We start from the raw sequence: 15,509 nt of genomic DNA on the forward strand, positions 1-15,509 counted from the left end.
GATACTGAGGTTGGAGATGAAAAGGCAGAATCAAGTCATTTCTTATTTGGTCGCGTGCGATACTCAAGTTTCGGAAGGAGAAGGAGTGGCACTTTGTACGGACATCCGGGGCTGCTGGTCTACTAGCGTATACGCTAAGTGAAGATGAAAGGCGTGGGCTTGGATTAAAGCAGTTTGATGCTTTTATGAATGCCTAGAAGCGATGTGTTGCATATAAGCTGTGGGAAGGTGAAACAAAGGTCGGTTATGATGTGTTTTTGGATGATGGTGGGGTTTGACAGATATCATAGGCTCTGTGTTTCAGTTTCGGAGTATAGGTAAGCCTCAATGCCAAAGGTACTGATGCATGAGCATGATCAACCTGTCGTCTGCTTAGATGACCTGCATAAAACGAGCGAGCCACCATAGTCAGATATTCATGTTGTGCTACAGCACACGACAAAGCATCTGCAGTAATATTTGATCACGACACCAAGTTGGATGATCAGTTAAAAAATAAAATAAAAAGAGTAATGAATTACACGAAAGCAAGTGAGCCCTTAATCAAACAGAACAAACCTAGAATACAAATAGATACTCACATATCCAGACAAACCTCCAGCTAATCATCAACTCGCTTTCTTGACCGTTGCCTTGAAGCGCGCAATATACTCGGCCAATTTCTGAAAATATGAACTCCATGCTCGAGGTCTTTCATCGTACTTGTTTTCAGTCTTGCCACCATATTGGTCCAGCGTCCAGAGAAGTTCAACAGTGAACTCCTCATCGTTGGCCGAATTCTTGTAAGGCTCTGCCTCCTCTTTGGGGATTTTGTTCTTGGTACCTCCACCATGTCTTTTGAAAAGGATGTGGAATTTACCTCTCTTCGCCTCCGAGGGAAATGTCGGTTCCTGAGAGGCATCCGCAGATGTTGCGAGTACTTCTGTTTGGCTTGACGACTCGTCAACTTTACCTGGACTTCCGTGCAAATAAGCCGAATCCTCAGAGACTGCAGTCTGTGTAACTGCTAGAGGTTTGACGCCAGTGATCTTCACGGGGGCTCTCTCCGACTCTTCGTCCTTCTCCCTCAAGTCTTCAATTCCCTTGAGTGTGACGTTGGTCATTTTCATCACAATGTCTTTCGCTTCATCGAAAAGCTTTCCCTCCAAGTCATAAGCAGGCCTGCGGACAAAGTTCTCCATGACCCTAACCGTGCTCATAATAGCACCTAAAGGCCCATTGAACCATTCCCTATGCCCTTTGCCACATGTTTTGCACTTGTCAATCCTTAGGTTGATATCTCTGAGATATACGTGTGCTAGTCTCTGGGCTTTCAGAGAACCTCTAAATGCTTCGTCGGATTCGTGGATGGGCTTGAGCACACATGATCCTCCGTAGCAGTTGCTGGGCTGTGATAGACTTGTGCTGACAGTGGTTGCGGTCCATCCAATCTTGAACAAGTTGTCTTGCTCCTTGTGCTTCAGAACGTACACTTTGCCCTTTCGCATCTGGTTCTGTGTCAGGGACCTGCCTAATTCCTTTATGATATCGGATTTGTTGCTTATGGTTCCGTTCCTCCTTATCCCGAGTTGACCAAGGGTCGGATGGGCAAGTCGCGGCTCATCAGTATCGGAGTCATTGTCATCTGCGCCTGCATCGTCGTCGATGGTTTCCACAATGCCGGTTTCTTCGGCGACGCCATCTTCCTTAGCGAGAATCGGGAGCCCATGCGAAGCTTCTTTGGGGGAAATGACATTGATCTCGGTGACGTTTTCCGCAATACCATCTGGCTTACCAGAATCGGCAGGCTTGTCTGGGGTCGAATTAATGCCGAGTGCCAAAACGGGAATATCTTTCGAGTTACCGTCAGAAGTTGACAGGTCGTCGATGTTGGGAAGAGGACTGTGGTGGTTGATCCTGCTTGGAGTGCACGGGACGAAGCTACCAAAGCTGGAAGCCGGACTTTTCTCTGCGGTTCTTGGTGTGTCATCTCCGACAAGAGGGCTTGAGGGAGGGGTATCGTATTCCACAGTAGGAGATTCAAAGACTTGATTTTGAGTTGGTGTGCCAGGTAGCGACGCCTCAGATGAAGCGTAACCCGAGTTCTCAATTCGGGACTTTTTCCAGTCATCGAAACGCTTTTGGAGGTAACCACTCCCTTTATGCTTGTTGCAGTGAATCAAAGGGAGAAACTCGATGATTTTGTCGTAGAATTTGACTTCATCTGGAAATGCTTCCTTCAAGTCTTCCCAGGCCCTCTGTGCTTCTTTTTCCCGCTCTCCTTTCTTACCTTTAGTGCCCAAACGGCAAAGCTCGGAGGCATGGCATTTTTTAAAGCTGGGAAAGTTGGGATCATCATCAGAGGGAGAAAGTTTGACGAGAGTCCTAAGCTCTTTGAAGACAGGTTGCTCAGAAAGAGGGGCCATTTTGATTTGAGCAGTTGAGATACACTCAACTCAGGTTCACGAGAATGCATTGCTGTACCTATGGACGGTCTATTAACTATGGAAAGTCAGATGGCTGGGAGCCCTGCTCGCAAGGGGGTTGAAACTGAACACCAGGGTCAAGATACTCAGCCTCGAGAATCACGTCGTTGGTTCGACTCTCTATGTTGCGAAGTCATGGTGTGATCATGGTTTATATGCAGTTGGTTGTGTCCTGCAGACGGAAGGATTTTCCCCGGGTCAGAATAGGAAATGGATGTACCAAAGCTGAAGAGTGTTGAAACGCCAGGGGCATGCATGTCAAGGTCTCCAACGCTCAAGCCTCACGAAGACGTTATCAGCCTTCAAGATGGCCTTGCCTGTCTGTATAGGAGAGTTTCAGTTTATGTAAGGTAGTGTGTGACCTCCACGCTCCTAGCCACCATCTTTGGTCAGATGGAGGGTTACAGCACCTAATCCTTCCGGCAACGAGATCCAGATAGACACGGAGTTGACCGATACATAGTCTTGCTACCTTGTCAGGTCTCTGCTGTGCCGTCCTAGAACCTCAGTCAAGTGCGCCGGGGGGGGGGGCATCACGGTGACCAGGCTTGGATAAGAGAAAAGGGAGGCGATAGGGGACCTTTTGCGATAAATCTCGATGTTCTGATATCCTGGTGACTTTGATTTTGCGGCACACAGAGGAGAGTTGCATGGTGATGTCGTTTTAGTTGCAACCTCTTCGCCTGGCCTTGGCTTGAATCTTGATGTTGAGTCTGGGTTTTAGATATTGGCCATTGCTCCTAAGCTCTGTCTCGAAGCAGGATAAGCCCATGCCAAGCGAGCTATGTTGCTTTGAGCGTATGCTTTCAACTGCGCTATTGACGATAGTGGGCGGCCGAATGTAAGATACAAGTAATGCTGATAGTTTCGCCTGGACAGTGGAGCTGACTACGTGCCAAGTGAAAGAGCCCAAGAAACTGGATAGACTACAAAGCTACTCACGTGCATTTAATTCTGAAAGGCAAAAAGAAGTGCCGACAGATGTGCCTGCCTCGGAGGCACAAGCTGAAGTCTAATACTGATTACCTTACACATAGCATCACAGTTCAGCAAAGAAACCTAGGTATGGTGAATGACTGTCTCATCTCATTATAGTACTGGACGTATCTATCTAGGCAGCCCATTCCCATTATAGCCGTAGCATTTTGATGTAAGATCATGAGTAATGCCAAAAACAACACAACCTGCCCGTGGTATATATATCATCCATCCAATCATCCATCTATGTAGTAGCAGTAGCAACACAGAATTATTCCGTTGTAGAAGTGGAGAGGGAAAAACAGAAAAGTATGGGGTCATTCATGTACCTCCAATCTTGAACCGAACGCCATAACCCCAGATGTTCGCTGTTATAAAAAAAAAAAAAAAGCAATACGTATGTCGAAAGCAAGAAATGCAATGCAATGGAGATGCTGTTGATATGACGACACTCCCCGGTTGCGTCTTTGTCGGTTGTTTGCGGAGAAGAAACCGAGCCGAGGATGGAGGCCGATCAGAAGAATGAAGGCTTAAACTTGCTTCGTCGGATAAAAAGCCGTCATCGCGTCAACGCCAAACGGAAATACGGTAGCCTCGCAGTGGTTCCCGGCCCGACAATCCCACGTTGAATCTAGTAGAACAGCCGATACTTTGGGTCGGACCAAGGGCCGAATGGACATGAATGAGGCCCACTTTAGATGCGAACGAGATAAATCGTTATCGTCGGGAAAACACATGCCGAAAGATACCATCGAACCACTTTCAATAATACCAAGTATTCATCGACAAGGGTTGCCTTGAGTTTTGTTGAGTTGAGTTGTCAAAGGACAAAGAATGTGAGCAAGGCATTAATGAGGCGTGATTGGTGAAATGTGATAAGCCAAACATGCCACAGTCGCATAAATCCCCCCCCACTGACATCTTGTCGTGATTCGCGGAGCTGAATAGGCTGTGTATGTCGAGACAGCCATGATTATCGCTTCTGTTTCTGGTTTTTCTTTTTCCCGTGATCACCCTTGGTAGAAGGGAGCATATCGCAAACATAGCAGTCAGAGGGCAGTCCGCAGTCCCTTACAGGCCACACTCTTCAAAATCGCGTATCATGATGGCCATTTGCGCCCGCTTGGCAGCCTCGGCAATGAGTGTGAAGTCCTGGAGAAAGGCGTCGGTTGAAGGACCGTTACCCTGAGCGGGAGCAGGTTGAGGAACCATCTGCACAGAAGGAGACTGCTGAGCCGAGGAGTTGGAAGTTGAGCTGGAGGGAGCGTCCATTATGATAGTTGATGGTGTTGATGATAGATAGTGACGGACTATGTTGGTATAAGCGAGCGGGTCCAGGTGTTGGTGAGAGGAACAGATATATAAGATAGAGTAGAAGGTCGGGGGAGAAGAATGTGGGAATGGGGTCGAATATGTATCTGGGAGGTTAGGCAGCCAAGAAATAGAGATACAGTAGCACAGTGACAGTTGATAAACTACTGTATGTGGGTGCGTAGGATGATGATGTGGAGGTGGGTGTGCTGTCGGCCCTGGCTTGGATATATGCTTATGGACGTAATGGTAGGAAGCACAGGTATTGCGTGGGGTAAAATGACGGGATGTCACTCTCTTGTTCCCCCTTTGGTCTGTTCTCAATAATATCGACTTGTTTCACACGCTTGCTGCCACCTCTTTCTGCAGGGTGACGTTCCGGTAATGGATGTACACTCTGGAAGTTGGCACGAGTGGTGACGTTCTTGACAACCAACCTCTACCTTGACGTTAGATTTTAGGTGTGGTTGATGTATTAGGCTGATGCCGCAAACAGTTGGGTGTACTAAAGACCCGCTCGTTAGGTGTTGACCTCTTTTTCTGCGCTATAGAATAATAAAGGGCCGAGTGTCTGGGGACAGGATGCAAATCAAATCGTGAACGGAGACGGAGACGCCGAAGTGTGGAGGAGAGGAGGAGGTAACGAGATGATAGAGAGGCTCAAGAATTTACGAGTACTTATAACAGTGGAAGATGCCGCCCGCAGTCAGATCGAATGAAGCCGAGGAAACTTAGTAGGCCAGGTATCATATGGATTGCACCAAAACTTGTGTCTGTGACAACCATCATTTACATTTATCCGCAAGTACCGACCGTCACCCGTACGGTAACACTAACACTAACAAAAAGCCCCAAGGTTACATGCAGCTGTAGACAACTGTTCTGTTCCTAGATCCTAGATAATCGCGCGGCGGGGCAGAAAATGGAACCGAGAGAAAACAAAAAGAAGTCTTCTCTGCATTACCGCAACTCGAACTCGGCCTTATGCCCGGGAGCTAACCAGAGCTAGGAACTGGGGTCTAATCTACCTACTATGTATGGGTATCATGTCCCTGTGGATCTGGGGTGCAAGTGGGAAGTGTGGGATCTCAGACCCAACTTTTCTTCTTCTTTTTTTCTCTTGTTCTACTTCCTCTGTTGTGGAGGAGCATTGGAGTCTTTTTTTTTTTTTTTCTTCCTTTGGTTCAAGGAGTAGAAACAAGAGACCCTGAAAAAGACCGAGAGAAACCTCATAATGCGAATAATAACAAGACGCTACTGTAGCATCATGACACCGCATGAGATTGGATCGAGCCCTACATACGCGCATTATTATCGCGGCACTGCGGGCATCTTGCTCCGCTTAGACGCTCACCGCTCGTCCCATCTAATCAATTACTTACTATCCTCTCTTCTCTTCTTTTTAGCCGTGATGCTCTGAAACCATTTCTCGGCTCGGCATCTGATTTATTATTTGTACAAGCGCCCACCAATCATTGGACCCTTAGACACAAGGAGCGTGGGGTGTGTCTTGTGTCCCCCCAATCCCCAATCTCTGAAAAAAGAGACAATATTGGCTGGCTTAATACCAAGCTCTTTGAACTTCTCCAGTGATAAGCAGGATCGTCAGGAATAAGAGGTCAGGTTATGAACAGAGTATTCTATAGTACGATAACCCCAGTATTCTTATTCAGGGACTCCTGTTATTTGTTTTTATAAAGTATTGATCTGCAGTGTTACCTCATCCTGCCTGCATATTCCATGCAGGTTATTTGTGCTCAGTCAGGAACAAATAACGTGATTCTTCCTTTTTGATACGACAAGTAACCATTTCATAACATCTAACCGGTCCGTTCAGCCTATCTGTATCTGTCCAACGCCAAAACAGCTTGAGAATACTCTCAAATCTCTCATGACCTTGCTCTTTAGCGAGCCTCATTCCGAGATAAGGGTCCGCACCAGAACCACTACAGTCTAGCTCAAGCCCGGGTTCTTTCGGAATTGGGTTTTCAGTTGGTGCGCTTGGCTCTTATAGTGGAGATCCCGAATTTTCCCCTTCTCTCGAGCCAGAAAAATCACCACAGGGACGCTGGAAAATCTGCCCACTATGAACCAATTCTCCGTTTTGCACGGCTCTGTCGGACATCATTCACCGATACTACCACTTCGTCTGCCCTGCCTCGGGCCTCTGATCCGTCATGTCTGGCCTGCGACCATAAAACGTCAGCCCAGAATTCAACGTTAGCAAAGAGGTGGATATCTCAAAACCTTGATAGAGCCGCTCTTGCGGAGCCGTCACTGAACCGTAGTTGACTACCTTACTAGACTACCTCAAGAGGTGTAGTGTCCGAGGCGCTTCTACAAGCCGACTAAAGCGGATCAAAGGACATTGTAGCCGCTGTTGAGGCCTCGGCCTTCAAATGATGGCGTAATTTGACGCAGACTCATGAATCGTGTACGGGATCTTCATCTTATATCTGATATCATAACACAACGGTCTAGCTTGACGGGGTGTTTGACACACCAGTATTCATCATGATTTGCATCATGAACCAACATGACAGGTGGATAAACAGTTCCAAGCCATTAGGAAGTTATTTTCGAGGCAAATGGGGGAGAGAAACGGTTTATTGATTCTCTCCATATCGATCAATTAACCTTCCCTCCGTCTTCCCTGGCCTTTGACATGCTCTCTTCCGGGGAAAGATACGTACTCCCGATCCGGGGTTTTGCCCGCCGCGCCGATCCGTCCTTCGGCTTGTAGCTAAAGCTTCAACCTCCAACCACAATGAAAAACACAAAGTCCACCGAGACACAGCCAACAGCCCCGGATTCACCATGACGTCCGCCGTCGACTCTCCACAGTCGAATCGCTGGTTTGTCGTCCCGGGCCCCATTCGAAACCTTTTCAACCACTTCCCCCTCCACGTATACAGCCCTGAAGACCTCCCCGTGAGGTCCCCCGCCAGCGTGCGCCAACGACCGGCCCTATATGTTTTTGTGGCAGATGAAGATGCTTTGATGGGGAGGCCGAGCTATAATCCTTCATGCCTGAAGTGGCAGGTGTGTTTTCAGTCGGTAGACACGGGTCGATAGAGTATTGTGCTAATGCTATCTCGACAGACTGTGTTGAGAATCGCTGGTATTGAGTTCGATATCGTACCTTCGAATAACCACGCCTCGCCCTCAGGCGCATTGCCTTTTCTACTGCCACAGTCGTCGCAAGTTTCGAAACCCCTTACTGGCGAAAAGATTCACAAATACGTTCGCGAGCACGCCGTCCACGAGCTACCCAGTATCTCATCACCCCGCCTTGAAGCCTACCAAGCTCTCCTGACACAAAATATCCGACCAGCTTGGGTATATAAACCACTGTCTTATAATTGGAATGTGTGCTAATATGGTATAGCTATACGCTCTCTACCTCCTACCGGCTAATGCATCTCTCCTCAAAAGTCTCTACCTTCCTTCCTCGATGCTGCTTCGCGCGCCTCTGCACCAGACACTCCACGCCGCGGCCACTGCCGAAATACTCAAGACAATACGACGCGCGACGATCTCACCGTCGCAACTTCTGGCTGACGCCACAACTGCCCTGCGAGCACTATCATCCCTATTAGGAGAGGATAAATGGTTCTTTGGTGCTGATGGGCCAGGCTTGTTTGATGCAGACCTGTTTGCATACACCTATTTAATGGATGGGAATGCTCTTGCTTGGGAGGAAAAGTCGTTGAATCGGTGCTTGGAAGGGCTGGATAATTTGAAGAGGCACAAAGAACGGCTATACAGAAAGTGCTGGGGGGTGGACAAATCCTGAATTTATTAGGGTGCTAACTACCCAGGAGGATAGTTTCATCCCATCGTCGTAGAGAAGACGAGACATGAACTGTATAAATATGTACTATATATATATATATCACGAAGGAACCGGCAAAGGAAAATAGATACGAACAAGCCGCCAGCTCAGAACCCCATGTCAGACAGAATATGCTGAAAATCGATTTACCGCTGATCGTCGACACTGATCTTATCTATGTGCTGGGCATTGTACAACCCGCCATTCTTTGCCTGCAAGAGGGGAGTTGTTGACCTATTATCCCATGATGAAGCCATCCCCGATTCCTTTACCCGTCTATAAGAGTTCCTCAGGAACACAGAACCTTCATATAAAATGCTTGATATTGACAAAGTGCCACTCTTAAACGAGCACAGTACCTTACAGGCTCGTGTGGTAAGAAGTGAGCAAAAACAAGAAGCAAAACACAAGAGGAACTTCATACTAATAGCATTACCCTTTAGAACGCCGATGACCATAAACCCCAAGAATGCAAGCCGACAATGAAGTAAAAATAGCCGGCATGTCGACGACGCTGGACTCAGTGTTGTGGAGGTTGTGGGATTCCCTTCAAGACATCATTCACTGAAGCAAACGCTCCTTCGCCACCGTCTTGACGAAGGTCTTCAAGGAGCACGCTGGTCTGAGCATAAACTTTCTCCAGTGCTGCTCGAGACGATTTGCCGAGAGAAACTGCTTATGTGTTAGTATTGTCAACAACTACCATGTTCCTTTGTTCGACTTACGTAGAATGGCTGAGTTTAGTTCCTCCGCAACAGCAACTCTACCGTTCCTGTCCAAGAGATGGCTGACTTGAGGTACCTTGAGTGGATTTTCATATGCCAACAACGCCCAAATCTCGGTCAGTGCCTTGCTGACTTCTACCCGTGGGTCGTTGACGTATTGTTCCTGGAGTGTCCGTCCGTACTCCAGCATGTTATGCTCAAGCTCAGCAACCACTGTCTTATTCTCACCACCATCAGCATCCCTTGAAGCATTTTCGCTGCCGTTAAGATCGAGATCCATCGTCTGAGGTGCGGGGTCATTAACATGCCCATTGCCCTTGGTCTCATTACGCATGTTGAGCTGGGCCGCCTTTCGCACCAATTCGATGAATTTGCGGCATTGTAGTCTGAAGTAGACATGTTCGTTGTCCTTTAGAACGTGGGGGTAATATGCATTCGTGTACTTGAGCGCCCTGTCAATATCCCCTTCGAGGATTGCACGCCGTATCCCTGTGTTGTGGTCAGAAGTAGAATAAGACAACAAGGAAGTGTGATCTTACGTTGGCGATTGTTTGCGTCTTCGTCATCTCTAATACTAACCCCGTCGACCTTAACTCCTGGATCAAGGCTTAGAGCTTCTTTTTGCTTCTTCATGTCTTCTGCAAAAGCCCGAGCTGTACCCACGTAGCCGTCATGTTGGAGGAACTGAAGAACAAGTGCCTGAATTACATCGGTTTCGCTCATGTTTGGGACGAGACTTGACGTGTCTGTAGCTTGAATATCTTTCTGTACTCTCTCACGCTCTTCCTAAAAGGGCATTAGTTATACATGCTGTGGGATGTGTTACACAAGCCTACCCGCATCATATCGTCGATGTTATACACAAAAGGGTTCTGTCCAAAATTGACTCGGATGGACTCGCCAGGCTTCTTGAGGCTAATCGCTGGGTAGAGCCTACCTCTGTTGACATCGTGGAATGCCGTGCCTATTGTTTGGTTAGTGTAAGGGGAGCAAAGTGCAAGCCTGCCTCGGGGAGCAAGAAAAATTAGGACCTCTATCCTAAGTGATGAAAAGATTTGGGTACTCTGTCCTAAGTGATAAAGAGATTTAGGTAAATTCAGTGTGGACTTATGAGGCCTTTAGATCAGTCTTTTTATCACTTAGGATAGAGGTCCTAAGTTTTGCCTCCCCTTGTCCCGGCTGTTAGTATGCACATACCTAGCTTGACTCCGTTTTTGGTGAAGAAGGCGTTGTTCTCCCTGAAATTCACACCACATCCAATCACGTCACTGGCGTTGTATCCAGGACCGTAGTGTCTTCCGATATTTGATCCTGTAAAGCATCGTCCGTCGTCGCCATGATAGCCCCAGGCCTCGGGTTCCCAGCCAATAGGTCGTGATAGATTGACAGTCTTAGTTGCAAACCCAATGCCTATAGTCGCGTCGTCGCGTTTAGCTGTTGCTATTTGCACCTCGAAATAATAAATTCCACACTGAGGGGGCATGTAGTGGTCGGCGCGGACTGCACAAGCCATGTGATCTTGGTCATGTTGGTTCTTAGGTCCAATGTATTTTACAGTACAGCCGTCAGCTTGGATCTCAATGCCTCCCCACTGATCATCCTTGTTCCATTTTGTTGGCAGAGGTGCAAGGTCGTCATCCTCTTCGAAGGCTGGGGGGCGTTCTATAACAGTATGCGACATGCCTCGATGCGAGCCGGGGGGCAAAGGATGTTGATTAAATGTAGCTGAGTGTTGGGATAAACCATTCGCTTGAGTTCGTGTCGAATCGCGGGACTGAACTTTAGCTTGGTGTGCCTCCTGAAGCTTCTGTACGTATGTTGAGTTCTCGAGATACGATGGGACAAAGAAACTCTCATTCTCGCTCTTGAAGCTATTGTCAACTGCCCCCGATTCCACAAGCATGTTAAAGGCCCGCGAGAAGGACGGCAGACCGGTCCTCCGAGTCTCAGCCCCAACAGTCTCCATGATGATGGTACTCGTCGGTTCGGAGCCGATGTCAAGCTCGCCGGATGTACTGAATATTGAAGTACGGGCAGGATGTGTATAAAAGTTGGGAATATTGGCAATAGAAGAGTTATGCGGAGGGGAGAAATGGGCGTGGCGAGTGGATGGCGAAGCTGGTTCGGGTCGAGCAGACGAGCGAGAAGTTTGGTGAAGGGGACTTGCCATGTCCACGACAAGCAAGAACGAAACAGGCTATCACCTAAGGTAGACAGTCACCCAACAGCAAAGGCAGGTGAGTTAACTGCCAGGTGAAGCCCTGGGATAGGTTCCAGCGCAGGCTTGTAGTGGGGTGTGAGCTGTAGCGTAGTCGGAAACAGTCGTAACAGTCGTCTGGGAGGTGGTAGCACGAGCTTCGGATGCGTTGACAAGTTGCCGACGAAGCTGGCAAAGCGGAGCAGAAAGCGAACGAAAGAAAGAAGAGCAATAGAACCAAGCAATCTTCAAGTTGTAGAGAGAATGAGTTGGCTTGTGTACTATATGGCGGTTGGTGGTTGTAGGAGAAGACGGGTGGATGGTGATGGCGATGGTGATGGACGGGGCGGGTAGAGGTGGAGGTGGTTCCCGTTAGAACAATAGCGTCACCGTTTACCACTCGCCAACTTCTGGCCGCAATAGAGATGTGGATGAATAGTGAATTGATAAAAAAAAGAAGGTACGAATGTATCTGGAGTAAGAAAACTCGTCGATTAACTATCATTAATAGGTGGTCAACATGAATCGAGTCATGACTTTAAAGAAAAGGCATGGTATCTATTATCAACAAAACAGCACGGTGCTGTACGTATCATCACTCATCATCGCTACCGACTTGCGCTATCTATCACGAGGGTCACTCTCCTCCCCCCCAGCGGTTTAGTCTTTAGTACCTGCCTGACCTGACCTGACCTGACCTTGTCTGTTAAGCTTTCACCTAGCAAACAGCTGCATCAACTTAACAGTGGAGGCCCAGCTTCCCCGCTGCCGGGCCGGACCCTTTCTAACCTGCATTGCTCCAGGTCCCCATGCAAATGGAATGGCCCCAACATGGCCAAAAGCTGAGACGTGATGATAGACGATAGCATGCATGATAGCATATAGTCCGGAGCCTTTTATTTCGGTCCTCCCCGTGATCTGAAAAGAACCATTCGAGTGATGACAGTAGCATTAGCGAGACCAACCCTGCCTTGGTGCAGAAACAAGTTGTGTTTTCTTCGCTTATACGTTGGCGAGGTTATTTGCTGACTTATTCCGATACCTCCAATGAGCATCTCCATCTTGATATGGATATTGGTTTGGGTTTGGGTTTCGGTTTCAAACCTGTTCGCTCAAGCCCCTCAAGGCATCATTCATCAGCCACCAATTTTATCCTAGAAACAAGATCCCCATTAACCACAGAACATTCAAAACTTGATAAACCAAATCAATTATAATTTGGGAAAATCCAGTTACAATTCCGTAGTCAAATGGACCTGAAAGTCACGAGACAGCTCTAGAGCCGATGACTAAGCTTTGTGCGCTCCCTGCGACCACACCACGACATCACGACATGACCCCGATGAGAAAGTTGAACGGAAATGTATCCACAGTCTGGCCATTGGGCCATCTCAATCCCCGAAAACTCTTCGTCGACCACTGAATTTGAGAAATCCCTCATGTTAGAGATCATTTCTAGTCGGAACCGACAATAATTTGGAGGCATGTCACTTTGGCTCTGACATTGCGATCATTCATATTCCATGATGAGGACGCTTGGGGAACTATTTTTTACATGAGGAGCTTTCGGCCACGTCTATTTAGGGTTATTGCGAGATGACATCTGCGTCAGCTTCTTTTAGACCTACGTGGCGCGTACTCTCAAGTGGTGAGCCATTAATGACTGAAATCATCGATACAACTTAGGCTGCGACAGGAAAACGGCGTGTGCAGCAACCACCGGATCAGCGCCCGTCTTCCAAGCTATGGGCGCATGGATGGCAACATCACAGCATAAATACGATGATCTTTAGAGAACAAATATTTTATTGCTCGTTTTAGGGAATTCTCTGAGTATATCTAACATTTTCCCATCATAATTGTAATCGTACATCAATATATGCTCTGCCAGCCCGGGTACGGTTTAATACCAATCCTTTTCCACAGCGTTCCATCCTCGCTGCTCCGTAACGCCAGCGACACCAGCGTCGCTTCTTGATGAAAAACATAATAGATTCTGAATGAATGAACGGTCATGCTCGGTCTGAGAGCATCTTGGTCTCACTGACAGGCCAAGAATGAGTTGTCTGCCAACCTAGAACGCCCGCAATATCTCGCGCTATAATAAAACATTCTCTGATATCAGAGAAAAATGAAAAGGTCGCATCGTAAGGGCAATTTTTATGAAGCAGCTGCAATAGCAAGAGGTGCCGGCGACGAGGCATGGTTGCTGGGCGCACTTTGCATCTCCACGTCGTTAGCAGTGTTGCTATTGCTAGCACTGTTGCTCTCGTGGCCGTTCTCTTTGTTCTCCTTACTGCTGCCCTCGGCCGATGCAGCAGCAGAAACCTCAGCGCTGGATTCGGGAGCCTTCTTTTGGGGTGCGACCCAGCGAGGGATCTCCCATGCAACACCAGTGAAGCTCTTGAGTTGGAATCCTCCCTTGGCCCATCTGCGACAAGGTTTGCCTGAGCGATCGAGAGCGCGAAGTCCGGCGTTAATGGCCCCTTGATTCGCCTTGGGTCCAAGCTTGTGGCCTCCAGCAGGCTTGGAGCCTGAGTGATCGATCGTTCCGTCCTCCCTGGAGGTAGTGGTCAGTCCAATGTTCGATATTTGTGGGGTTGCAAAAACTTACAGACGAGGCTTCTTCTTAGGACCAGGTTTTCCCCGAGGCTTGGGGACACCATCTATTGTACCATTGGCGCCAGCGGCAGATCGTTTGACGCCCTTCTTCTTTGGTCCATCGGTAGGCGGTCCCATGGCCGAAGGGGCCGGTGTTCCGTCGGCAGGAGTTACGTCAGGGACAGGAGTAGCGGCGTTGGAGTCCGAAGCATTGTCGCCATTTGCGTTGCTGGCTGGTGGTTGCGAACCAGAAGCAGACGCGGCATCGGTAGGCGAGTCGGCCTTCGCTTTGATGTCCTTGGAGGGAGATTCTTCCTTGATAGAGTCGGGCGCGAGTAGAGCACGCAGCTTGTCGGGCGACACCTTACGAGTAACAATCAAGCTGGCCTTGGTGCTGGACTTGCGTCGCGCGTCGGCGGACTTGGCTGGAGGAACCATGGTGTTGAGAGAGGTCGAGGTTACAAAGGGCTGACGGTGATGCTATAGTTTAGGAAGGGTTTGATGAAAAGGTGATGGGTGGTGTTGATTGATGATGTTTGCAAGCGGCGAAGGATAGTGGAAGAAGGTTAGGGAAAGGAGCAGGTTTGAGAAATAGACTGGTGACGGGAGAGGCGGCAAATAATCAAAGACCCGGTGGTGATCCCGTGGTGGACAAGACGTGGTCAGGGGTGGTGGGCTTTTGGGGCTTGCGTGGAGCGAGTCTTAGTAGTAGCGGGAGATTTTATTAGGAGGAGCTGAGTTGCGATCACAGACGTACGTCAGGTCAGTCTGCCATTCAGCCTGGTCCCGAGTGAAGATTTCAGAGTGGTGATGATGGGTTTGCGGTGGTGAAAAGTGGAAATGAAAGTGATGGAACAGAGGGCAAAAGCCTTGTCTTGTAAGGTTGGGGTCTTGGTATTGTTGTCATTTTTGATTCTGGTGCTGGGGCCGAAGGCGGCGCACAAGGAGAGGAAAAATCGGTTGGGTTGGGTTGGTTTGATTTCCCGCGTTTCTTCACACTCAGAGCAGCAGGAGCGAGAGCAAGTGGCAGTGGCAGAGACGAACAACTTGGGGATTTCAGGCCCAGGTCCAGCCCGTCTTCTCTGTTACCTGATTAGGTTTAGTGCCACTTCTGCCGCATGGTAGGGGTGCCGCTTCTTTCCAGCCAATCACAGTCCCGGTATGTCTTTAATCTCTCTCAAAGCAGTGCCTCGAATTCTATTGTTATTCCACTCCTCCTAGGCGACTGAGCGACTCAGCGACCGAAACCTCTTTTCAATCAAGCTCCCATGGTCATTTCATCACCTTCAGCCCCCGAATTGGCCCTGCAATTCATCAGCGATAATGGCCGCATACTTCAGCCGCCAAAAGAGGCACGGTTTTCATTGCCTCGCCCTCGGAATAGCCATTTGATCGCT

The 15,509-nt window shown here is 48.5% G+C and overlaps 4 protein-coding genes across 4 annotated transcripts; 1 reads left to right on the forward strand and 3 right to left on the reverse strand.

Annotated features, from left to right (window-relative positions):
- Positions 1–608: 608 nt before the first annotated feature.
- Positions 609–2,405, reverse strand: BKA55DRAFT_688686 (uncharacterized protein; the record flags this gene model as incomplete). Its single annotated transcript, XM_046199253.1, has 1 exon — positions 609–2,405. One exon carries the CDS (start codon positions 2,403–2,405, stop codon positions 609–611), a length of 1,797 nt encoding a protein of 598 aa, XP_046051247.1.
- A 5,166-nt stretch (positions 2,406–7,571) lies between these two features.
- BKA55DRAFT_508889 (uncharacterized protein) lies at positions 7,572–8,550 on the forward strand (the record flags this gene model as incomplete). The annotated part of the gene is made up of 3 exons (XM_046187481.1): positions 7,572–7,796; positions 7,857–8,093; positions 8,143–8,550. The coding sequence occupies 3 exons, from the start codon at positions 7,572–7,574 to the stop codon at positions 8,548–8,550; spliced, it is 870 nt and encodes a 289-aa protein (XP_046051248.1).
- A 559-nt stretch (positions 8,551–9,109) lies between these two features.
- Positions 9,110–11,484, reverse strand: BKA55DRAFT_538065 (uncharacterized protein; the record flags this gene model as incomplete). The annotated part of the gene is made up of 5 exons (XM_046189994.1): positions 9,110–9,261; positions 9,315–9,803; positions 9,854–10,100; positions 10,151–10,278; positions 10,512–11,484. 5 exons carry the CDS (start codon positions 11,482–11,484, stop codon positions 9,110–9,112), a joined length of 1,989 nt encoding a protein of 662 aa, XP_046051249.1.
- A 2,187-nt stretch (positions 11,485–13,671) lies between these two features.
- On the reverse strand, positions 13,672–14,550 carry BKA55DRAFT_538066 (INO80 complex, subunit Ies4; the record flags this gene model as incomplete). Its single annotated transcript, XM_046189995.1, has 2 exons — positions 13,672–14,071; positions 14,126–14,550. The coding sequence occupies 2 exons, from the start codon at positions 14,548–14,550 to the stop codon at positions 13,672–13,674; spliced, it is 825 nt and encodes a 274-aa protein (XP_046051250.1).
- Between the last annotated feature and the right edge of the window lie 959 nt (positions 14,551–15,509).

Source organism: Fusarium redolens, assembly GCF_020744475.1.
Source record: "Fusarium redolens strain MPI-CAGE-AT-0023 chromosome Unknown BKA55scaffold_6, whole genome shotgun sequence".
Classification (NCBI taxonomy): domain Eukaryota; kingdom Fungi; phylum Ascomycota; class Sordariomycetes; order Hypocreales; family Nectriaceae; genus Fusarium; species Fusarium redolens.